General features: G+C 42.3%; 2 protein-coding genes across 2 annotated transcripts in view; both read left to right on the top strand.

Moving 5' to 3' along the window:
- Positions 1 to 24,030, top strand: part of LOC141565037 (zinc finger protein 333-like) — a 45,632-nt gene that overhangs the window by 12,748 nt on the left and 8,854 nt on the right. The window contains exons 4-5 of the mRNA XM_074308042.1: positions 5,054 to 6,115; positions 16,715 to 16,883. Of these exons, the coding sequence (XP_074164143.1) occupies positions 5,054 to 5,079 (26 nt within the window). The 3' untranslated portion in view covers positions 5,080 to 6,115; positions 16,715 to 16,883. The remainder of the gene's footprint in view (positions 1 to 5,053; positions 6,116 to 16,714; positions 16,884 to 24,030) is intronic.
- Positions 6,002 to 24,030, top strand: part of LOC141565020 (uncharacterized) — a 31,419-nt gene continuing 13,390 nt past the window's right edge. Inside the window, exon 1 of the mRNA XM_074307997.1 lies at positions 6,002 to 6,115. The gene's annotated coding sequence lies outside the window, so the exon portion shown is untranslated. The remainder of the gene's footprint in view (positions 6,116 to 24,030) is intronic.

Below are 24,030 nucleotides of genomic sequence, written 5' to 3'. Positions count from 1 at the left end.
CCTGGGGCCCTTAGCCCTGAGTGATTTCACCTGTGTGGGCAGAAATGGGGAAATGGCTGGTGCTGGTGCATGGCTCCAGCATGGGGGGCTCCTGAGTGTTTCTTGGGGAACCCAACTGACCCCTCACTGACTGAGCTCTGGTCATCTTTGGTCCTTTGTACATAGAGGGGAGAGAGTTCTGAAACTTGATCCCCTTTATCTCAGTTTCCTCTAGTGTAACAAGGGGGTGAGAGCAGCCCCCCTCCCTCTCCCTCTCCCTCCCAAGGACATCCCTTCTATAAAGCAGTAAGTACAGGCCCTTATATATAGGAACATCCTCTACAGGCAGCTCTTAGTGTAAACTGTGCCCAGTCCTCTCCTTTGCCTGGAGGGCAGTAGGACTGATGGAGAAGGTTCTCTGGCAGGACTGGAGGGGAGGGGCTGCTCAGAGTCTAGGCCTCCCATCCAGCTCTGCCCTTTTACCCTTTTCCCTCCTGATGGTCTTGGGACATCTCTCAGCAGTTCTGGAGCTTTGAGAGGAGTGGGCTGATATTACCCTTGGAGAAAATGAGTCAGGGATGAAAAGTCTTGGCAAGGTTATACTAGACTTCCAGGGATTCAGGTGAGGGCCCTGTGATCTTGACCCCATGCCCCTAGGGTTGCTCCTTCCCTAGAGTGGACCTTAGTGTCCAGTGATGAATTCTGGGTCTCCCTGCCCCTGCAGATGAGATCTCTGTCTCCTTTGAGTTGTGATCTCTCTGCTTCCTCACAGTTGAGATCTCTCTGCTTCCTTTTCTCTGACATCTCTTGGCCTCCTTCCGGGGAGCAGCCTCTCCCCACTGTCCCTACCACAAGAGCTCTCTCTGTCATTGTGGGCAGGTCAACATCCAGTCCAGGAAGGAAAGGCTCAGACCACTTCCTCCCTTTTTAGGGTCCCTCTCCCTCCCCAGCCCAGTGGGCAGAGGATCCAAGCCCAGAACCAGAGAGATGGCCACTGGTAGCCATAGACCCCCCATCCCTGGTGGGTGCAGTCCCTCCCCAGAGCTGAGCAGCCTCAGCCCAGGGGGGAGTCTAAGGGAGCCCAGGAAGCTTCCTCCTGTCAGAGGGAGGGGCATGGCAGGAGTTGCCCTCCTAGCACTGCCCATTTCCTGCCCCCTCAGGCCACATGGCTGCTCCCAGGGCTTTCTTAGTCCTCTCCTTTCCCAGGTCTCAGGACCCATCAATGAGCATTGAGAATGGCTCCTGGAAATGCAAATTAAGAACAACTCTGAGATACCACTACACACCTGTCAGATTGGCTATGATAGGAAAAAATAATGAAAATAATGATGAATGTTGGAGGGGATGTGGGAAAACTGGGACATTGATGCATTGTTGGTGGAGTTGTGAAAGAATCCAACCATTCTGGAGAGCATCAAACTGTGCATACCCTTTGATCCAGCAGTGTTACTACTGGGCTTATATCCCAAAGAAATTACTAAAGAGGGGAGAGGGACCTGTATGTGCCAAAATGTTTGTGGCAGCCTTTTTTGTAGTGGTCAGAAACTGGAAGATGAATGGATGTCCATCAATTGGAGGATGAATGGATGCCCATCAATTGGAGAATGATTGGGTAAATTATGGTATATGAACATTATGGAATATTATTGCTCTGTAAGAAATGACCAACAGGAGGAATACAGAGAGGCTTGGAGAGACATCAACTGATGCTGAGTGAAATGAACAGAACCTGGAGATCATTGTTCACTTCAGCAACGATACTGTATGAAGCTATATTTTGATGGAAGTGGATATCTTCAACTAATTAATTCAGATCCAATTGATCAATGATGGACAGAATCAGCTACACCCAGAGAAAGAACACTGGGAAATGAGTGTAAACCGTTTGCATTTTTGTTTTTCTTTCCAAGTTATTTTTATCTTTTGAATCCAATTCTTCCTGTGTAACAAAAAAAAAAAAAAAAAAAAAAAAAAAGGTTCTGCACACATATATTGTATCTGGGATATACTATAACATATTTAACATGTATGGGACTGCCTGCCATCTAGGGGAAGGAGTAGAGGGAAGGAGGGGAAAATTCAGAACAGAAGTGAGTGCAAGGGATAATGTTGTAAAAAAATTACCCATGCATATGTCAAAAAAAAAAGTTATAATTATAAAATTAATTTAAAAAAGTAAAGAAAAAAAGATAATGGCTCCTGGGTGCCAAGCACTGTGCCAATCTACTGGGGAACCAAAGGAAGGGTAAAGAAATAATAGTCCCTGTCATCCCTGAGCTAACAGTCCAGTTTGGTACAAACATTTCATCAGTTGTGTCCACACAAGTTCTGTACAGTGTAGATGGGGGAACTCTCAGAGGAAAGGCTCCACCAGTTTGGAGACCAGGAAAATCTCTATTTTTCAGAAGGTGAAATGGAAAGGGGACAGGGAGGCCCAGGGGAAGAGGGAGGACATTCCCAGGTTGAGAGAAGCTCCTGGATGCTAGAGTTATGGGATGAAGGGTCCTGATCAAGGCTTAGCCAGGAGCCTAGTGTCCCTGGGCCAGGAGGAGGAGGGGAAGAAAGTGAGAGAAGATTGGCACATTTCAAATATTTAATAGGTTCAAAAATAGATAGTGCTTTCCAGCATGTCCAACGGTTTGTACTCTCTTGTGTGATAGCCAACATCTGCTTTGTCACTCCTCTTGATTCCTGATCCCCAGTATTTTAGAGTTCTTACTTGATGTTGAAACCTTCTTTTTCAGAAAGAAAAAAATCTATAAATGTCATTCTTATGCATTTGCTCCATCTCCATCCCCAGCTGATAAAATAGGACATTTTAAGTCAGGAAAGAAATTCTCGTTTCCTCACCGAGTTACTCTTCTTTTTCAATAATTCAGTATTGAAATGACTGAATCCATTCCACAAACAAGTGAAGGCAATCATCAAATAAAGAGAGCAGATGCTTTATGACTATGACCCATCGTGCCCAGTGTCATCTCAGTGTAAGAGTAGAGAATGCTGCTGCACTTGGCTGCAAGCAGTCTCATCCTACTCCATCGGGGACATATTGGGAGTAATATATCTCTAGGGTATTTCTCTTGCTTTCATTGAGATAAGAAATTTGCCAATTCTTTTTTATTTTGGTTTCTTGTTTTCTCAGTGACCCATTTCAGGTTCTGTGGACTTAAAATATAAAGTCCTTGTCAACTTCTCCCAAATCTCTCTTACACATATTCTTTTATATAACTGATATTAATGATGTCTAGATTCCGGGAACCAAAATGATTAGAGTCAGAGAGTTAAATGATGAGTTTCATAGCAGTTCGAGGTCCAGGGAACCAAATAAAAAGTTTTGGCTCCCTAAATCCCCTTAGGATTGGGCACATGGCAGGGAGTTGTGGGAAACCCCTTCTGGCAGTGCAGAGGTCCTTCATTAAGGAATTTACGAACCTGAAAAGCTAGATTGGTAAAAAGAAGTTTATTATTGGTATTTGCTATGCATGAGTAGAAAGATTGAATTCTTGGATTTCAAGGTCCTGACAGAAGTAAAGTTTCTAGCAGAGAAATATAAGGTCTTGTTAGGGAAATAGGTGAGAAGGAGATATAAAGAAGGGTTGACACTGAAAGAGAATATCATTTCATCGAACAGAGGTTGCTGCTATGCATGACGAGGCATGTTAAATCCTTTGCAATTTTATAATAGAAGCCTTGGCTACAAGCTGGGGTTTGCTCTTGATAGGGGCTGAGTGGGTGTGACCTGGAATTTGAATAAAAAAATCTTAGAATTAAATGGGTGTCTCTTCAGTTCAATTGTTGAAATCTCCAGCTGTGGACTCAACTAGCCCCACCAAGATAAACCACTTTATCTTGGTTCCTTACAGAGGCAGGGTTCAATGAGAATTTCTCCTTCAAGGAGAGAGAGAGAGAGAAAATAGTATAATTAATTAATTAATTAATTAATTAATAATGAGAATTAAATAAATTCTCATTAGTAAATTAATGAGAATTAATAAATCCTCATGAGAATGAGCAATTCCACCGGGAGGAGGGAAAGAAAAGAAAGCTTGTGGTAGAAGGGCTGAAGAACTAGGAGAAGACATACAGTTTCAATTACAGAGGATTACATCATGGGTGGGGGAACATTAGGTGCCCCCCCTTAATTGGATGTGATTCGTGCCAAAACCAGCAGATTCCCTGGTTCCAGGAGGAACCATACATCAGGCAATAGTTGTCTAAACATTGATAACTTGAACAGAGATAAATGGTATCATTCTGGGTTAAAACATATATCTAAAATCTAAGTAAATATTGGCTAATACTCAACCTACTTGTGCAGGTCACAGAGACCTAGAGAAAATAAAATGCAGAAAAGGAATTTAAACATTCTTGTAAGTTCTCCACCTTATCTCTACTCCACACAGACACATAGGTAGATCATCTTGAATGAAAAATACTCTAAAAACTGGGCATGAAGGCAATAGGTTTGGGATCAGAATGACTGTTCTATAATCTGAGTGCAGTCAGTCTAGACTCTCTCAGGGGTTCTCACACTAGGGCCACAAGCGGGCCCACTGAGGACGTTTAGGCGCCGCCCGGTTATGGCAAACGGGCTGAGGGGCGGAGACAGAGGGTGAGCTTTTGTTTTTCCTATAGTCCGGGCCTCCAACAGTCTGAGGGACAGGGAACTGGCCCCTATTTAACAAGTTTAAGGACCACCGATAGAGTGCCCTATCGCGAAGTGGTTACATGGTTTTCTTTGTTACAATATCCAGGGCTGCTTTCCCCTGAATCAATTTGCTTTGATTGCTGACAAGTGGAAGGAATGTGTAGGATTATGATTCTAATGAATCTTTTCTGCTAAATGGTCGTTGAAAAATAATTCCTTAAATCTGTTCCAACGGTGTGTCCTTAGGAAAGCAAACCCTCTTCCATGAAGATACTGAAAAATGAACAATTACACAATTATAATATTTATTTAAAAGTTTACTAATTTATTCATGCTATTAGGTGTATTTGCTTTGAAATTATAAGAATAGTAACAGCTTTCTGTTAGGAAATGCACTAAGGCCAGTATCAATTCTTTTCTTTGTAGGAGGTTCTTGGGCCTTCAGCATGTAACTGCCATGTTTCTAGGCCAGGCCTTAAAAATCTTCAGAGCCGTCACTCGGTGTCTATAGAAGCAATTGTAGCGAGCTGTCGTCTCCAGAAGCTGCCAGATCGCTCTCTGGGAAGAGATCTGCTGTGTGTTCTACTCAAATCTCTCCGACAGATTCTTCTTCCTGTAACAAACCGTTGTCTCCAGGCAGTTGCTGTTAACTCTTGTCCAGAGAAGTGACTTCCCTTCCTGCAGGGAGCCCGTCAGGCCTGATGCAATGCAGAGTCTTCTTCTATCTCTGGGTGTCCTCTCTTTTATCCTCCCAGAGAATGGGCGTGGGATAATGCAAGGGCTTCTGGGAAGAACCACTTCAGCCAATGAGCTTGCTCCTTCTATCAAGTCAACCTGAGTTCTCACCTTGTAATTGTCCAACCTGAATTCTCACCTTGTCACTGTCCAGACAACCTGAGTTCTCACCTAGTAATCCTAACAAGCAATGAAGTGGTTTAAGAAAATTCTCCAGTTCCACCTGGCATGGAAGTTATTCACTCAAGTCTCAGCGCCAATGAGGTTTTTTCAATTGCTCAAAAATATAGCACTAGACAGAAATCAAGCTAAAAGTGAAAAAAAGGTGAGAAGTAGAGGAGCCAGATGCTTTCAAGAAGTCAAAATGAGAAAAAAAGAGTGATTTTTCTTTGCCAGGAAGAGAACTGCTCCCAGCGAAGAGAACTTCTGAGGAAGCCAGTCCTGTCTCCGGCGGGAAAAGCATCCCCTCCCAAGCGCAGTTCCTAAATTTAATAGGTTCGAAAATAAACGTCCCAGGCGCTGCTCCCTAGGTCACCGGCTGGGAGAGCGGGGGAGGGGAGGGCAGTAGGTGGTCTGTGCGCAGGCGCGGCCCGGGACTTCCCTCTCGCTTCTTAAGGCTCCTCCCCTTCCGCTCCAGTTCCGGCAGGTCTTGTAGCCATCGGGAAATCCGTAGCCAGAGAGCCGCCCCGAGCGCGGGGGCGCGCGTGCGAGACAGGGGCGCCCGCGGAGAACTAGGGCCAAAGTGCAGGAGCTGTGAGTGGGGCGTGTAACGGAGCTTCGGACATGCGCGGGGGCGCGTGTACCTGGGTGTGGCTGCACCTGGGCCTGGGTGATTCACCCAGCTGAAAGGGGGAGGGGCGTGCTTGTGCATCCCTCTGGTGTGGGGAGGCGGGCACTGCTGAGTGTTCTTTGGGGAACCCAACTGACCCCCTCCCCCACGGGGCCCCCAGTATTGCGCGGTCGCTCCTGGCCCTTTGCGCACTTGGGGAGAGGGGGAGGATTCTGTAGTTCTACGTCCTTTGCCTCAGTTTCCTCCAGGGCAGAAAGGGGCTGAGAGCAGCCCCTCCCCCCGCCCCCACGAGATCCCTTCTGTGAAGCGCAGAGTACCGGGCCGGGTATACAAGAAGCGCTCCCTACATGCAGCTCTTAGTGCGAACTCTGCCCAGTCCTTCCGTTTGTCTTGAAAACTGGGGGTGGAGGAGGTTCCCTGGCGGGACGGGGAGGGGCCTCCCATCCAGCTCTGCTCCTTGACCTGCTTCCTTCCTGGTGGTCTTGGGACACCTGACAGCATTTCTGGGGGCTTTGGCAAGTGGGGGTTCCATGTTACAGATGGAGAAACTGAGGCAGGCAGGGCCAGGGTCACACTGGCCCTCCAGGGATTTGGGTGAAGGCCTCGTGATCTTGACCTCATGGGGCTCCGGCTCCCAGGGCTGCCCCTCCCTGCAGTGCGGGAGGTCTTAGGGTCCAGAGCTGGGGTCTCCCTGCTCCCTCAGGTGACGCCTGGGGGGGGGCAGCCGCTCCCCGCTGTCCCCGCCCCCAGAGCTCCGTCTGTCCCTCACTGTGGGCAGCTCCGCATCCTCCCCGGGCGGAGGAGCCTCAGGCCCCGTCCCCCCTGTCTGGGCTCCCTCTCCCTCCCCCGCCCGGCGGGCACAGCACCTGTGCTATGGTTTATTTGTCCACTTCGGGGAGGGACAGACGCCATGAATGGGGGGGGTTACATTTCCTCACATGACAGTCTCTGCTCCTTACCTGACTGTGCTTTGGCTTGGATCTCTTGGGTCTTGTAGCCAGTTATAAGGAAGTTTTAGCTAAGATCAGCTTAGGACCCAGATACAAAAAGGTACATTTGCTTGTTTATTTTATATTATTTTCAATTACTGTCATGACATTTGTAGCATTCATCTTTATAAGAGTTTGAATTCTAAATTTTTCTCCATCCCTTTTTCTTCTTTCTTGGTAAAATGGTGGACAACTAGATATAGGTACATACGTGACATCATTTCAAACACACTTCCCTATTAATCAGAGGTGTGAAAAATGAAACAGATCAAAAGAGGAGAAAAAAAAATAAAGTAACTAAAAGTTCTATTCTTCAGTCACTTTCAGAGTCCATCAGTTCTTTAGTTAGTGTTTGGAAAGCCTTTCCTTTTTGAGTCTATTCGAGTTGCCTTAGATCCTTGTGCTCCTGAGAAGAGCAGAGTCCTTCAGAGTGATCATCACCCTCTGTTGCTGATTCCGTGTACAATCTTCCTGGCTCTGATCATTTCCGTTTCCATTAGTTTGGCTTTTTAGTTCTTACTGAAATTTCCTCTTCATCATTTTTTATTGGGCAGTACTATTTCATTATATTCATATACCACAGCTTGTTCAGCCATTCCCCAATTGATGGCAATTCCCTCAATTTCCATAATGTTGCCTCCAGGAAAAGGGCTGCTATAAATATTTTTGCCCATGTAGGCCCTTTCCCTTTTTTTTTTTTTTTTTTTAATAATCGCTTTGGAATAATAGAGACCTAGTGGTGCTATTGTTAGATCTAAAGATTTGCACAGTTTGGTTGCCCTTTGTTCATAGGTCCAAGTTGGTTTCCAGAAAGCTTGGATCACTTCACATTTCCTCATCAGTGCACGAGTGGCCCAGTATTCCCACATTCTTTCCAGCCTTGATCATTTTTTTGTCATATTGGTTAATCTGATAGGCATGAAATGGTCCTTCTGAGTTGTTTTTATTTTGCAATTCTCTAATTAAAAGTGATTTAGAGCACTTCTACATTTTCCTATATTATTTTTGATTTCATCATCTAAAAACTGTTCATTTTCTTTGTCATTCATCAATTGAGGAATGGTTTTTATTCTTATACATTTGACTCAGTTCTCTATATATTTGGGAAATGTGGCCTTCATCAGAGATACTTGCAGTGAAGCTCATTGCCCATCTTTCTGCTTTTCTTGTAAAGTACATTTTTACCAAAACAAGAAAATATGAATTTAGAGTTTAAGTGTGAAAAGTCTTTATCAAAGCTATTTATGCCAGAGTAAGCAAGCAGAGTAAGAAAAGAAAAAAAAACAAAAAACCAAAAAAAAAAAAAAACTGCTTGATTAATCAGATAGTTTGGCAATCTTTGCCAAATCATTTGTGCCTTCTTAGACAGAATAACAAGACTAAAAGTGATTGCTATGAGTTTGCTCAAAGTGATTGGGGGAAAAGAGATACTGAATGGGACATTTAATATATTGATAAAAGAATGGGCAATGTAGCATCAAATGGAAGTCAGTGATGTTTTCTCCAAAATTCACTTTGGAAAACTTTTAGTACTAGATGCGGAAAAGTCTGGGTCCTAAGATTTTGAGGATATAATTGTATTTCCCAGAGTTAAAGAAGGAAAGTGACTGGGATTGGTCAGGATTCCTGACCTCTCTGACCTCTTAGCTGAGACCTACTTGGGAAGTGCAAGCACAACATTGGATTTCTGGGAGATAATTAGTGTTCTGATCAATCATCTCCTTTTTTTTTTTTTTTTTTTATTAATTTTATAATTATAACTTTTTTTTTTGACAGTACATATGCATAGGTAATTTTTTTTTTTTTTAACAACATTATCCCTTGTACTCCCTTCTGTTCTGAATTTTTCCTCTCCTTCCCTCCACCCTCTCCCTTAGATGGCAGGCATTCCCATACATATTAAATATCTTATGGTATATGCTTGGTACAATATATATGTGCAGAACCGAATTTTATTGTTGTTGTTGTTGCAAAGGAAGGATTGTATTTGGAAGGTAAAAATAATCTGGGAAGAAAAACAAAAAACAAACAAACAAACAAAAATGCTCACAGTTTACACTCATTTCCCAGTGTTCCTTTTCTGGATGTAGCTGGTTCTGTCCATCATTGATCAATTGGAATTGGATTAGCTCTTCTCTATGTTGAAGAAATCCACTTCCATCAGCATACATCCTCATACAGTATCATTGCTGAAGTGTATAATGATCTCCTAGTTCTGCTCGTGTCACTCAGCATCAGTTGATATAAGTCTCTCCAAACCTCTCTGTATTCATCCTGCTGGTCATTTCTTACAGAACAATAATATTCCATAACATTCATATACCATAATTTACCCAACCATTCTCCAATTGATGGACATCCATTCATTTTTTAGTTTCTAGCCACTACGAAAAGAGCTGCCACAAACATTTTGGCACATACAGGTCCCTTTCCCCTCTTTAGTATTTCCTTGGGACCGGTCAATCATCTCTAAGAAAACATACTCTATTAAAAAGGACAAGCAGTGATTAAGCAAAGAGAGTAGGTGCCTATGACACATCATACCTGAGAGTTAACCTCAAGCTCTTCAAATAAGAAGAAATAATGCTTCATCACTTGTCTTAAAAGAGTCCAGTTAGTTAAGGCCAGATTCTCTTTAAAATTCTTTTCCTGCTTCCATCTAGGTTAGATTTCATTTTAGACTCACAGGAAATTTACTAGATAGTGTATTTGCTCTCTCCTCAGTGATCACTGCGAATAGTTTCTTCCTCTGCATACACAGTATTTACTAAGTTCTCACAAACTCTTCATAAAATTTTTTAAAAATATAATGACTTATGATCTTTCTTGTGGGGAGGGTTGTCATACCATCGGCTCTCTTTCACCTTCACAGATTCTATAGAATTCAGTTATTCTCCCTAATTCCATTGGGACATTGCCCTCCAGCAGGAGTTTGGGGCTTGGTCAAGCTACTCCACAACAGCCCAACACCAGATAAGACCATTGAATTTCTTTTTGCTATGGGGACTTCTTGTTCCTTCTTGCACGGCACTCTGGCCTCACTTGCCCCTCGCCCCATAGAATGGGGATTGCAGGGGAATTTAAGAATTGTTTGGAGACTTTCCCTCTGCCTTGCCAGTTTGGTGACCTGTTATTAAACAATCCTTCCTTATTATTGCCTCCTATCCTGCTCCCTTATTGGAGCATGATTTCATGGTGAAATTGGGGACCCAATTTTCTTTTCTCAGACCTCCAGATGGTCTTTTTGTGCTGTTCTCAAAGCTCTCCCCTATCCCCTCTGAAATCTGGGGAAAATCCTGTCAGGATTGAGAAATTTCTTAAGCACAAACTTTTAGCTAAAGAGTTAAGAGATTTGGAGCCACTTAACAGCAGTCTTATCTTGATCTGCATTCCCATTTGAGAGGCTTTTCTAATTGCAGTCACCTTAAAATCCAAACTGAGTTCTGCTCCTGCCCTGGCTCTATCTGATTTAGAAAAGCCAGGCCCTGGGAGTCTTAACTCAGTTTTCCAACTTTTGTTTTCCAACATGACTCTCATTTCAAATGGAAAATGCTTTTCTCAATAATCCACTGGGCCCCTAATGCCTGGTTCCATTGTGGTATCCGACACTCCTAAAGGTTAATGAGTTTTAGGCATGCCCCATCTCTGCTTCAGATTTCTCTTGTAAGTTGCTGAGGGTTGGACTAGATGAAAACTGAAGGCCCTTTCAGCGCCAAATCAAGTGACTTTTGATGATCTAGGAGTTGGTGACAAGGATATTATGGTGAATTTCACTGAGAAGGAGTGGGGGCTCTTGGACCCTTCTAAGAAGGAGCTGTACAAGGAGGTCACACTGGAGAATGTCCAGAGCCTGCTGACCCTGGGTAAGGACCATTTCCTGTCTTGTCTTGGTGTTCATCATCAGTTCAAAATGAGCACAAACACCAGAGAATTGATCCATACTGTGTTGCATCTCAGAAGATTCATTGACTGTTCAGTTATCTGAGGCCACCAAATCTCTATCCATTTTGGTCTCAGCTACAGCCTTTTTGATTCACCTAATTTAGTTCAGTCAGGTAGCTGACCTTACTGGCACATCTGTTAGGTAAGGTTTCTGAAAACCTGCTAAAGAGAATGGGAGAGGGTACTGGTAAGATTACACAATAGGACAGGAAATATTTTAGTTTTATTAATTAGTTCAATAGTTTTTTACCTACAGTGTTATTAATCTGTCCTTTGATTTTTAGAATTTCTAATTTGGTATTTAATTGGGGGTTTTCTTTATATCTTTTTTATTTGCACTCCTAATTCATTGATCTTCTCTCTGTATATATTATTCCTGTAATTATTTCAACATAAAATTTCCCCTAAGAACTTCTTTGTCTGCATCTCATAGGTTATCGTATATTATTTTGTGGTTATATTTATTTTTTTGAGAAGGAGAAGTTGAGGTCCTCCAGTAGTATAGTTTTGTTTATTATTTCTTCCTGTAACTGGGTTAACTTCTCTAAGCATGTGGATGCTTTTAGTATCAATACCACTCCATTTTCAATAGTACCCTTTAAGAAGATGTAGTTTCCTTCCTTATTTGTTTGAACTACATCTATTTTTGGTTTTCTTTTATCTGAGGTTCAGCTTATTACCCCTACTTGTTTTGCTTTGGTTGAAGCATAATCAATTCTGATCAAGCCTTTTACTCTTACTCTGTTTTGCTCTGTTCTAAATCTTTTTCTTGCAAACAATATACTATAGGATTCTGATTTTTTAATCCACTTAGATATTTGCTTCCAGCTTATGGGAAAGTTCATCCCTTTCATATTCACAGTTTTGGCTACCAGCTGTATATTTCCATTCATCCTATTTTATCCTCTCTATATACTTTTGTCCTCTTGTTCCAACCTGTTTTTCCTAGTAGTGTTTTGTTTCTGACCAACCCCTCTCTTCTATCACACTTTCTCTCTTCTCTTACCCCTTTCTTTTAATGTTTCTGGCCTCTCTTCTCTCCAGCCCCTCTCTTTTCTTTTCCTTTTCTCCTTCTATTTCTTTATTGGGTAATTTACATTTCTACACCTAAGTGTGTGGATTTTATACACTCTTGGAGCCAAAGCTTATGAGGTTAGGCTTCAGACAATGCTCACCCCCTCCTTCTTTTTCAATAGTGAAATAAATCTTTTGTTCCATTTCATGATATCTTCTTTGTCCCATTTTACCTCCCCTTTCCTCTTCTCTTTGTATAATCCTTTTCCCACTCTTTAATGTCTTTTTCTTTGATTTTATCACATCAGAACCAATTTATATCCATAGGTTCTGTTCATGTTTGTCCCCTCCACCTGCTCTAATAAAAGACAGTTTTTAAGAGTGCCACCAGCAGTATCATTTCCCCATCTAGGGATGTAAACAGTTTAATTTTTAGATGTTTTCTTTCCTGCTTATTTTTGTATACTTTTCTTATTTCCTGTGTTTGAAGATCAGAATTTCTGTTAATTCTGTTTTTTTTTTTTTTTTTCAATAAATATGATTAAAATTCCCTTATTTCACTGAAGAGATGTAACCTCCCTTTAAAAACTATGCTCAGTCTCACTGGGTGATTGGTTCTTGGTTGTAGTCACCAGTCTTTTATCTTCTAGAATATGGTATTCCAGGCCCTTCAATCCTTTATTGTAGAAGCTCAGATTTGGGGTAATCCTGGCATTGGCTCTTTCATAGTTAAATTGTTTTGTTGTTTGTTATTTGTTTGTTTGTTTTTTTCCTGGCAATTGAACAGTATTTTTTCTTTGAGATTATAGTTCTCTTTTGGAAAAGTGTTTCTTGGGGTTCTTTTTGTGGGATTTCTTTCCAGACATGATCAGTGGATTGTGTCCTTGATGATTTTGCCCTCTTCTTCTAATATATCAGGGCTTTCTTCCTTAATGATCATTTGAAGAGTGCTATCCAAGCTCTTTTTTTGGCAATGATCTGGTAGACCAGTAATTTTTAAATTGTCTTTTTTGGATCTATTTTCTTGGTTAGCTGTTTTTCCAATAAGTACTTTACATTCTTTTTTTTTTTTCATTTTTTTCACGTTTTTTTTGTTTGTTTGAGTCTTGATGTCTCATAGTGTTATTAGCTTACATTTGCCTTGTTTTAGTTTTAATTTATGATTTTCTTCAGTTAGCTTTTTTAATCTCTTTTTTCATTTGATTAGTTCTTCTTTTCTTTTTTCTTTTTTTTCTTTTTTCTGAGGCTGAGGTTAAGTGACTTGCCCAGGGTCACACAGCTAGGAAGTATTAAGTGTCTGAGATCAGATTTGAACTCGGGTCCTCCTGAATTCAGGGCTGGTGCTCTATCCACTGCCCCACCTAGCTGCCCCTAGTTCTTGTTTTCAAAGTTTTATTTTCTTAGTGGAATTTTGAGCAGTTGCCAAGGCACCGAGCAGTGGCTAAATAAGTTATGGTATAAGAAACTGTAATATTGTTGTATAAAAATGATAAACAGGCTGATTTTAGAAATGCCTGGAAAGATTTGCATGAATTAATGCTGAGCAAAACAAGCAGAAATAAGAAAACATTGTACAAAGCAATAGCAACATTGTGTGATGACTATGATGGACGTGGTTCTTTGCAGTGGTTCAGTGATTGAAAGCAATCTTGATAAACTTTAGATGGAAAATGCCACCCAAATATAGAGAGAAAATTATGGAGATTGAAAGTAAATCAGCACATGCTGTTGACTTTTTTTCTTTTTCTTGCTTTTTATTTTTGTGGGTTTTTTCCACTTTTGTGCTGATTATTCTCTGCCAACATGATTCATGAGAAAATATGGCAAAAATGCACATATAGGAAGCCTGTCAAGAGTCGATCAAATCAGAGAACCAAGGAAAGATAGATTCCAAAAAGAAAGGGATGGAGCTTCCTAGTGGTCTCAAAAAATGGAACACACTGTGTTTTCTGATCCCCAATCAGAGGCACCAGAATTTTCCTCCACGGACATAGAAGTACATGAAGCATTTGTTCAGATAGAGCCTAGTGCCATTTTGAGAGAACTGCACCAAGGATGAGTTGAGCTCTTCAGTCTTGATGCTTCTCCAATCTGTCTCTTCCACACCCAACCCTGTTGAAGGCGGTAGCCCCTTGGCATTCCTTGTTTGTTCTCCAACTTCCTTTGGGACTTGGACCTTGGATACAAGATCTGGTCAAACTAGTTTGGGCTATCTGAGCTGGCCAGGGTTTTACAGCCCCCATTCTAATCTGCTCAGATAGACCAAATGGCATCAGGAAATTCCTTTTTGGGAAGAGACTTCTGTCTGTCCCCAAAAGATAACAAGAGAATCCTTATCTTATTTGCATCACTCTCCTGAACCTCCTTACATCACTGCATCTGAATGATTGTGCTCTTGTATAAAAGAGAGAACTCAAAAATCTACTCTTTGCAAAATTGGCCTTGTACCATGCAGCCATTTTGCCCACCGGCTCTCCAGTGTTTCCATTCTAATCAATAAAGACTATGTTTCCATAACAGCATTAAGTAGCAAATTCATTTGCTGCCGAACCCACCCTTGGTTACTTTGGAGAAGGAAGGAGAGAGAGAAAAGGAACTGACCCATCTCGGTTTAGACCCTCAGTTTACTCCTCATCATTTACTCCTCATCAATCCCATCCCCTTCTGCCTTCAGGTCCTGGAAGTTATGAGAAAAAATTATAAACCCCCTTGTTTGGTCCCCATAAGGCTCCATCAGTTTTTCTTTCTAGGCTTCTGCTCCAGCCACACTGGCTTTCTACTGACTCTTGCCCTTCAGTAATAATCGATCTTCATGCTTGTTACCACAAGCCAAGCTGTCCCTGTGTCCAGCTGCTCTCTGCCTTCCTCTCTGCCCCTCAGAATCTCTGGTCCCCTCTGCTCAGAAGTTACTTCCTGGAAAGAAGCTTTTCCTGAATCCCCAATTAATTATTACCCCCCCTTTCCTCAGACTCAAACCAAACCACTTTACATAGATGTCCCTTTTACCTGTGTTAGGTTCCCCAGGGTTCCTGGTCATGCCTTAATGGCCTCTTCTGCCTGAGGGTGTCTTCCTCCTCGCTGGTTGCTGATCCGGTTTTCTTTGCTAAACCTCACATGGATTTAGCCAGCCCTGAGCAGCATAATATAGACTTTGTTTCTTGATCTGCAGCTGACTTAAACTTATAATTTCTTTTGAGACACTTCACCATAAGCCCAATATATTTTGGGGCCCAAAACTCCATATCTCCAATATTTGGTGACAGAATCCCAGGTCAATGCAGCAGCGGTTACACACTGAGATGCTGGGGTTGCTTAGTCAGGAGTTATAAAGACCAAAATCTCCACTTGAGGGGTGGCCAGGTAAAGGAATCCTGATCTAATCAAGGGATCCCTGGGCTGGGCTTTTTTTTTTTTAAAGCTGATAGAGAACACTGAGCCAGTCTGAGCTGGTTCTGTAGCTCAGCAGGTTCAGGTTTTAGGTTTAGCACATGAATACTACAAGGAAATTTTGATATGTCCAGCTGAAGGGATGCTCGGTTTGTTTCCTGCTTCGCTGATTCTGATTCTCATCTGTGAGAACTGAATTGGGATTTAGTTTCCAGAGAGTTATGAAAATTAAATTGGGGAAATAAAACTTAGATGAAAAAATTCAAACCCACAAAAAATGTAAAAGGGACCTGGAAGAGCTAGAGTTGAACTGGAGCCCTTTGGACTCCACCTTTATCTTCAAAATAAGAATGGGAACTCCTTGGGAGCAGAGACAGGCTATGTACTGAGGGGTAGAGAGTCACATTTTGTATTTCTGTAACAGCCAATTAATGTATAGAAAAGGGATGGGGGGCAGCTAGGTGGCACAGTGGATAGAGTACCAGCCTTGAATTCAGGAGGACCTGAGTTCAAGTCTGGTCTGGGACACTTAACACTTCCTAGCTGTGTGACCTTGGGCAAGTCACTTAACCCCAGCCTCAGGGGGAAAAAAAAAAAAAAGAGAGAAAAGAGATGGGATTTGCACTTCCGGATAGAATGCCAAACACAGCCTTTGCAGTTTCTAAAGTGTGTCTACTAACCCAGGCACCCATTTTTTTTTTTTTTTAAATTAAAACATATGTATGGTTTATTTTTCAGCATTGACCCTTGCCAAACTTTCTATTTCAAATTTTTCCCTCCTTTCCCCCTCCCTCTTCCCTAGATGGCTGGTATTCCAAAACATGTTTAATATGTTAAAATATATATTAAATCCAGTATCGATTTATAGTCATATTTTTACAGTTATCCTGCTGCACAAGAAAAATCAAAGTAAAGAAGGGGGGAAAAAACCTAAGAAAGAAAACTAAATGCAAGCAAACATCAACAGAAAAAGTGAAGATGCTATGTTGTGGTCCATACTCAGCTCCCACAGTCCTTTCTCTAGGTATAGATGGCTCTCTTCATCACTGAACAATCGGACCTGATTTAAATCATCCATTGTTGAGGAGAGCCACGTCCATCAGAATTGATAGTTGTATAGTCTTGTTGTTGCCATGTATAATGATCTGGTTCTGATCATATCCCTCAGCATCAGTTCCTGTAAGTCTCTCCAGGCCTCTCTGAGATCATCCTGTTGGTCATTTCTTACAGAACAATAGGATTCTATAACATTCATAAGCGATAAGTTATTCAGCCATTCTCCAACTGATGGACATCCACTCAGCTTCCAGTTTCTAGCCACTACAAAGGGCCACTAGGCACCTATTCTTGGGACAACTAAATCTTTCCTGCACTTATCTGTGAGCCAGCGGAGTTTTGGGTGAGATATTTTGTTTCTTATTTTCTCAGTCTTCACCATCGTAGGGAAGCTCAAGCAAATCAAGATGGATAGTAAAAATTAACTACTACAGTTACACAATGTATACACAATCATAACAAATTGGTCTGTGTATTTTTTTTTATGTATGACCTTCTTGGAGCAGGGAGGGGAGTAAGGGGAAAAAAGAATAAAGTAGAAAGAAAGACGAAGGAAACCTGTAAGTAAGCAAATAAAAGAAGGACTGCTCTGAACACGAGTAGTATTTATTATATACACTGTCAGGAAATGGAAATTTATTACTTTATATTTTGAATCCTCTCATTTAGTTCTGCTACATACAAGATAATTTGTTTCCCAATTTTTTTTTTCCCTACGGTATTTTTGTTGTATTTAACACATTAATTCCATATATCTATTATATTATTGTTTGTACCATACAACTTTGTGGTCTTCAGACATATTCTAAGAAATGCAAACTGTGATAAAGATATTAGTGATTCTTTTATGACTCGTGGAGTAGGGCGCATAATCTAAATTTTCTTAATCTTCATGTTTCCCAATTTTAAAGCTCAAAATAAATAAACTAAGAAAAATAAAGAGCCTGATGTGGACTTTATAAAGCAGTTTATTATTAAATACCACCTTCAAGCTAATCTTCCCAGACTATCCTCTTTGGATGATAGAGGCTCAGACTCCTACATTGGGCCTCTAGGTTCGCAAGGATATTATACCTTACTTAATCAATCTCTATTTTCTCAGTATGCTAGGGGAAGCTTTTTCACCTTCCTCTGTCCCAGTTCTCTGAGAGGCTTCCTATTTAGCGTCTTTAAACAACCTTTTGAGAACTAGACTGTTTTAGGAATGCTCATCCTTCCTCTTCCCAACTCTTCCTGGTGCTTCTCCCACAGTCTATATGATCTCTCCCTAAAGCAAGGAATAAAATCATTTTTGATATCGTCCATGACCCCCCTGCTACAACCAGCTCCTTCCTCACAAGGATATGTCCATCCTAAACTCTCCAGCTCTTTCAGCCATTGCTATCCCCTGGTTTCCTCCTCCCCCCCAACTTTCTTCCATCCTGAAAACTTAGTTCTTGGACCAGAGCAGGACCTTCTGAACCCCTGTCCTAACACCAAGGCCTTTCTCCTTCTATCTTGCCTTGATTTCCGGAGATCGAGCAAATCTACCTTTTTTACCTGTGTCTAACCTGATCTTAGGTAAAACTTCATTATAACCTTTTATAACTCTCTATGACTTTTCAGGTGTGTGATCCTGGGCAATTGCTTCAGTGGGGGGGGGGGGGGAAACAACTATGAGACCCAAGAAATTCTACCCAAAGCATAGCTCATGTAAAGAGGAGAGACTGTCTCTGTGACATCTGAGGAAACGCAATCCCCTGTTCATGGAGTCCGTCACACCCTTGAGGGGATAAATAAGCCACAGTTTACTCTCTGGCTGGACCCTCTGCCTCCTTACTCTGGTTATCCCTAAGAAGGGCTTTAGTTGTAAGCAGAGAACTTGGCACAGAAGAGGTATTTTCTTTTCTTTTTATGCTGAGGCAATTGGGGTTAAGCCCAGGGTCATACAGGCAGGAAGTGTTAACTGTCTGAAGCTAGATTTGAACTCAGGTCCTCCTGACTTCAGGGCTGGGGCTCTATCCACTTCTGCCCTCTATTTTCTAAACATTTATTGACTTGATCTAAATCCTTGCAAAGGAGAGTGACTGAGTGAAGCCTTGGAGCAGCCTTGTGGCCTGAGGGATGATTCCTGCACTGTTGCCAGCCCTGCCAGGACCCTCTCACTTCCACCCTGTCACTGAGAGCTCTCCTCCCCCATCTCTCCACCCCTCCTGCTCCCTCCATTTCCCTCCTCAGCAAGATCCCCTGGACTCTCAGTTCTCCCTCCCTCCCACCCACACCCACTCTTCCTCACACATCCCCCCTTCTATATCCCTCCAGGCTTCTCCTACTGTTCCCCTCCCCCCTCAGGCCCCACCTTCTTTGCAGCCTAGGCTCCAGACTTTCTTACCTCACCCAACTCTGGGGGAGGGGAGCTCTGAGTGATGGGGTGAGGGGCAGGCATAATCTGAGTCTTTGGGAAGGCTGTGTTCCGGACTAAGACACCTACTTAAATTGACTACTCAGGAGTCTCTCTAAGTGAAGTATAGAAAATTGATTGCAATGTCTAGAAGGGGACCATCCTGTTCTGTGAGCCTGAAAGGACGGTAAAGATGCTCACACAGGAGGGCCACTCCCTTGAGAATGCTCGCAGTTTTTATGCATTTCAGACAAAGAACCCCCAAATCCCACCCTCTCTATGCCTAGTTACATATGTCTCTATTCCCCTATTTGGTCAGTGGAATGCAGTAGATGAGGTGATGTATCCTCCTTGGGCCACCTTCTTTGGACAATGGAATGTAGTCCAGGCCTTATCTCAAGTCACGTGCCTCAGGAGAAACTGAGGCCTTAAGGCTTCAATCAATTTACTTAACAGTCACTGGTCAATTTGTGCTTGATCTGTAAATTCTTCACCTTTTCCATAACCCCTCCCCCCTGTTATTTATAAATATGTGTGTGTGTGTCTGTGTTTCCTCATGAAGAACTAACCTTGTGGTCAAATTCAATGAACATCTCCACATATTGATTGTTAATCTCCTCATCCGGATCGTCCCCCCGCTACCATCTCCCATCCCTCTTTCTGTAAAATCATCATTTTAATGGCATCTTCTTTTTTTTTTTTTTTTTTTTTTTTATTCATTTTTCCAAATTACCCCCCCTCCCTCTATTCCCTCCCCCCAACGACAGGCAATCCCATACATTTTACATGTGTTACAATATAGTCTAAGTACAATACATGTGTGTGAATATCATTTTCTTGTTGCACAATAAACATTAGAATCCGAAGGTACATGCAACCTGGGCAGACAGATATTAGTGCTAACAATTTACATTCCCCTCCCAGTGTTTCTTCTCTGGGTATAGTTATTTCTGTCCATCATTGATCAACTGGAAGTGAGTTGGATCTTCTTTATGTTGAAGATTTCCACTTCCATCAGAATACATCCTCATCCAGTATTGTTGTTGAAGTGTACAGTGATCTTCTGGTTCTGCTCATTTCACTCAGCATCAGTTGATTTAAGTCTCTCCAGGCCTCTCTGTATTCCTCCTGCTGGTCATTTCTTACAGAGCAATAATATTCCATAACCTTCATATACCACAATTTACCCAACCATTCTCCAACTGATGGACATCTTAATGGCATCTTCTATATGTAAGATTCTTGACAGTGATCTCTGAACTATTCTTGTTACTGATGTAATCATACAGGATAAACACAGTGGCAACAGGATGATTCCACTTATAGCTGTTAATCCATATCCCAACAGTTGTTTCCACCAGCTTCCACCGAGCCGTGACCACCAGCCAGTACCAAAGGGAGACTTCCAAATCTGTACGGGCACATGTGCAATCTTACGCATGTTCTTTGTGATTTCCTTAACAATTTGCCCATTATCATCAATGTGCATACATCAGGTGGACAAATTCAGTTTCCTACAGACCCCTCCTTCCTCTGCTAGTCAGTAGTCTAAAACTAGCCGATGTTGTAACACCGCCTCCCTTGTCTGAGTTGCCTGATCAGCCAGTAAATCTAAGGCTTGAACTGTTTGGTTAGTTCTTACCTCTAGGACTGCCTGTAGCCTAGTCAACCGATTTAACGCATATGTCGGCGTTCGGTACCCCTAACTACCATCCTGGGCCCATGTTGCCGGAGGCCAGACATCTCCCCACCCATTGGCATCATTTGTCTGGGTCAAGAAAGTATTAATGCGGGTTAGGGACTGTCTTTCCTTTCAAAATTTTCATATAACCGTATCCCCAATTGCCTGCCACTGCTTGATGAAAGAAAAATTTAGATTTATATAACAAACCCCAGTCCAATTTTTGGGTAAATGGGTGTCTGACCACAGATTCAGCAATGCCCCTTCAGGGCAGGATTATCCTCGTACCAAAATATAAAAGGTCTGCTTGCAGGTGGAAAATACCTGACATCCCAGGGACCTAAGGCCCTCGTCCCATGTTAGAATTACATCTCCAAAGATGATTTTCAACTACCCATTTTCCCCAGTTAGGTCCTGACGGCTCCAGAAATTATTAAACATTTTCCCAAGGGTGCCTTCTCTATTCTCCCACTTCCATTCCATCGAAGTGTAAGTTGAACCTGTTGCTATGCTATCCAAGGTTATACTTGTCCATATCTGGGGTCCCTCTGGATCAGGGATTGAACAGGCAGGTGGCACTTTTCTCGCACACCCCTCACTACTATTAGAACGTTGGATACAGCGAATTACTGATCCAGCATAATAAGTTATACTCTGGCCTATGAGTAAATGTCCATGTACATTCACTTTCTCCCATCCATGGCCCTGTACCAGTCTGATTTAAGCAATATTTCCCGAAAACTGTACTGGTCAGGGTCCAGTGGTGCTTTTCTTCTGCTGACCAGAAACCTGTTCCATTGTGTATTACTGACCTGTTGCTCAAGATCCAGGCCGGAGACAGAGGAACAGGGACCCAGGGCCACTGTGCAAGTCAATCTAAAGCTAGTGGCTATTGTTTGGATCAAGGTTTGAAAGGTATTTTCATGCTCTAATGGTCCTGAGGTACCAGTACAAAAGGTGTACCCACATAAAATTACACATGCATATACAAGGCAGAATCTCCAACCCTTTGGGTTTAGTTCACACCCCATTCTTCCTGATAGTATATAATATCCCTAATTCCTAACAATACAGTCCAATCAAATATAATATCTAATACAAACAAGAAAAGTCCCAAGAGAGTTCCCCAAATGAGACAAGTCAAAAAGATTTTACATGCACAATTCACCAGTCTTTGCTAAGCTTCCTGTAATTTCAGCTGCACTTTCAGCATTCCTGAATCAGTCTCTACTGCCCACTTCTTTGGGGCATCCATGGGATCTTTGACTCAAGTAGGGTGTGTCCAACCTTTCTCTCTGGTGCGTATTGCTGTATCTGAAGTCAGCAGGATCTAAAAGGGCCCGTCCCAACTTGGACTCCGTTTGTCCTCTTTCCAGGAGTGAATCAGGACCCAATCCCCTGATTTAAATGGGTGCACCGCAAATCCTAAAGGGGAAGTCTGAGCAATGAGACCTTTATTTGCAATACTTTTAGATGTTCCATCAGAATCATAATGTATTTTCTAATGAATAGGTTTTTGGTCTCAAAAATTGGGTCTGATTTCTCTAGGTTCATTAGCCCAGGATAAACATGGTCAAACAGTAATTCATAGGGGGAGACACCAATGTCCCTACGAGACTTTGTCCTAATTCTCAGCAAAGCAAGAGGAAGGCACTTAGTTGTAAAGGGCTTGAGCAATGCACTTGGATAATGAAGCACGGGAGACTAATTACCAATTGGACAGTTCCCTATTAACTTGTTTGAAGGTTGACCCTCCCCAGCTGTTCTGTGCTGACTTGATTGGTGGGACAAAGAGGGGGAAGTGGCGTGTGTGGAAGGAGGAGGAGGAGGAAGAGGAATGAAACACAGACTCGGGGTCAGTCTCTCCAGGCATTTGAGAGAGGAAGGTGTGTGTGAGGTTGCTAGGCCTAAGCCCCTGACCTTGACCATAAAAGATCAAGAATAAAGATGTTTAGTGATCCTGACTCCACCTGATTTCTGGGAAGACAGAGTTCCAGCACTTAGTCCAAGATAACTGAGTTTCTAATGTTATTCTTGTAAGTTGTTTTTTATTTCCTGATTCATCCTTTCTACTTTTTCTGAGGCAGTATGAATTCTAGGCCCTAATTAGACCTTGTAGTAGTTTAGCTGTAAAGTATGTACCCTGGTCTGAATCAATGCATTCCACCATCCCATATCTCAGAATTATTTGTTCGAGGAGGACCTTCACTACAGTAGGGGCAATAGCCTGACAGAGTTTGGAAAAAGCCTCCCCGCAAGAGGTCAGATGGTCCACTGACCAGCAGATATTTGAGACGCCCCATTTCGGTGAAATCCACTTGTATACTCTGAAAGGGTCTAATGCCAGGGATCCTTCTGCCCAATGGGGCTCACCGAAGGGCCGACCTGTTTGTCCTTCGACAAACAATGCAGCCATCCAGTACCTGAGGAGCCAGCATGTATACTCCAGGGGCTACAAATTTAGTGCATATAGTATCGCACATATTCTGGACATCCTAGTGGCTATCCTGGTACAGATATTGGATCACCTGTCTCATGACTGCTTTGGTCAGTACTTCTCTGCCATCAGGGAGAAACTCCCTTTGCATACTCTTGAGTCCCTAAAGCTTGGAGCCTCTTTTTCTTATCCCGAGTATAGGATGATGGAGGTAATTGCTGAGGCAGGGCGGGTATTAACACCATCATTTCCTCAGGATTAACTGAATCTCCCTCCCCCACTAACTTTGCTTCATCAGCCAAAATGTTTCCCTTGGCCTTGAAGGAATTTCCTGTTTGATGTCCTTTCACATGAACAATAGCTAAAAATTTAGGTGTCATCAGTCATTTCATGTGACTTCAGTGCCAGTCCTTACCTTTGCTGTTGACCATGCTTCATTCTTCCCAGATCTTTCCAAAAATGTGTACCACTCCCCATGCATATTTGGAGTCAGTGTAGATAGTTCCATTCCTTTCACTCAATTCTTTTAACACCTGATTGAGAGCAAACAATTCACAAGTTTGGGCTGACTAGTTATTAGGTAAGGCTCCTGATTTAATGACCGATAGCCCATCCCCATGTCTTCTTCCCTCCACCACTCTGGAGGATCCATCTATGAACCACTGGGCCCCTGTTAGCAAGGATTCCTCCTGTAAGTCCTCCCTGATTTTTGTTTGTAGGTCTACTACATTAATACAATCGTGCTCTATAACTGCACATGTTCTCCAGGGGAGGCAGAGAGGAAACTAGCTGAATTTAGATTCAAATCTTGTGATAATACTAAATCATCTTTTTCTAATAAGATTACTTCATATTTTAGTATTCTCGAGTCAGTTAGCCACCTTCCTGCCCTCTGATTTAAAATAGATTGAAGCTGGTGGGGAGCACTCACTGTAAGACTTCCCCCAAATGTCAATTTTCTGCTCTCTTCCACTAGTACAGCTGTCGTAGCT

Source organism: Sminthopsis crassicaudata, chromosome 3, assembly GCF_048593235.1.
Source record: "Sminthopsis crassicaudata isolate SCR6 chromosome 3, ASM4859323v1, whole genome shotgun sequence".
Taxonomy (NCBI): domain Eukaryota; kingdom Metazoa; phylum Chordata; class Mammalia; order Dasyuromorphia; family Dasyuridae; genus Sminthopsis; species Sminthopsis crassicaudata.
The sequence above is the reverse complement of the archived record's forward strand: the minus strand, read 5'-3'. Positions and strand labels throughout refer to the sequence as shown.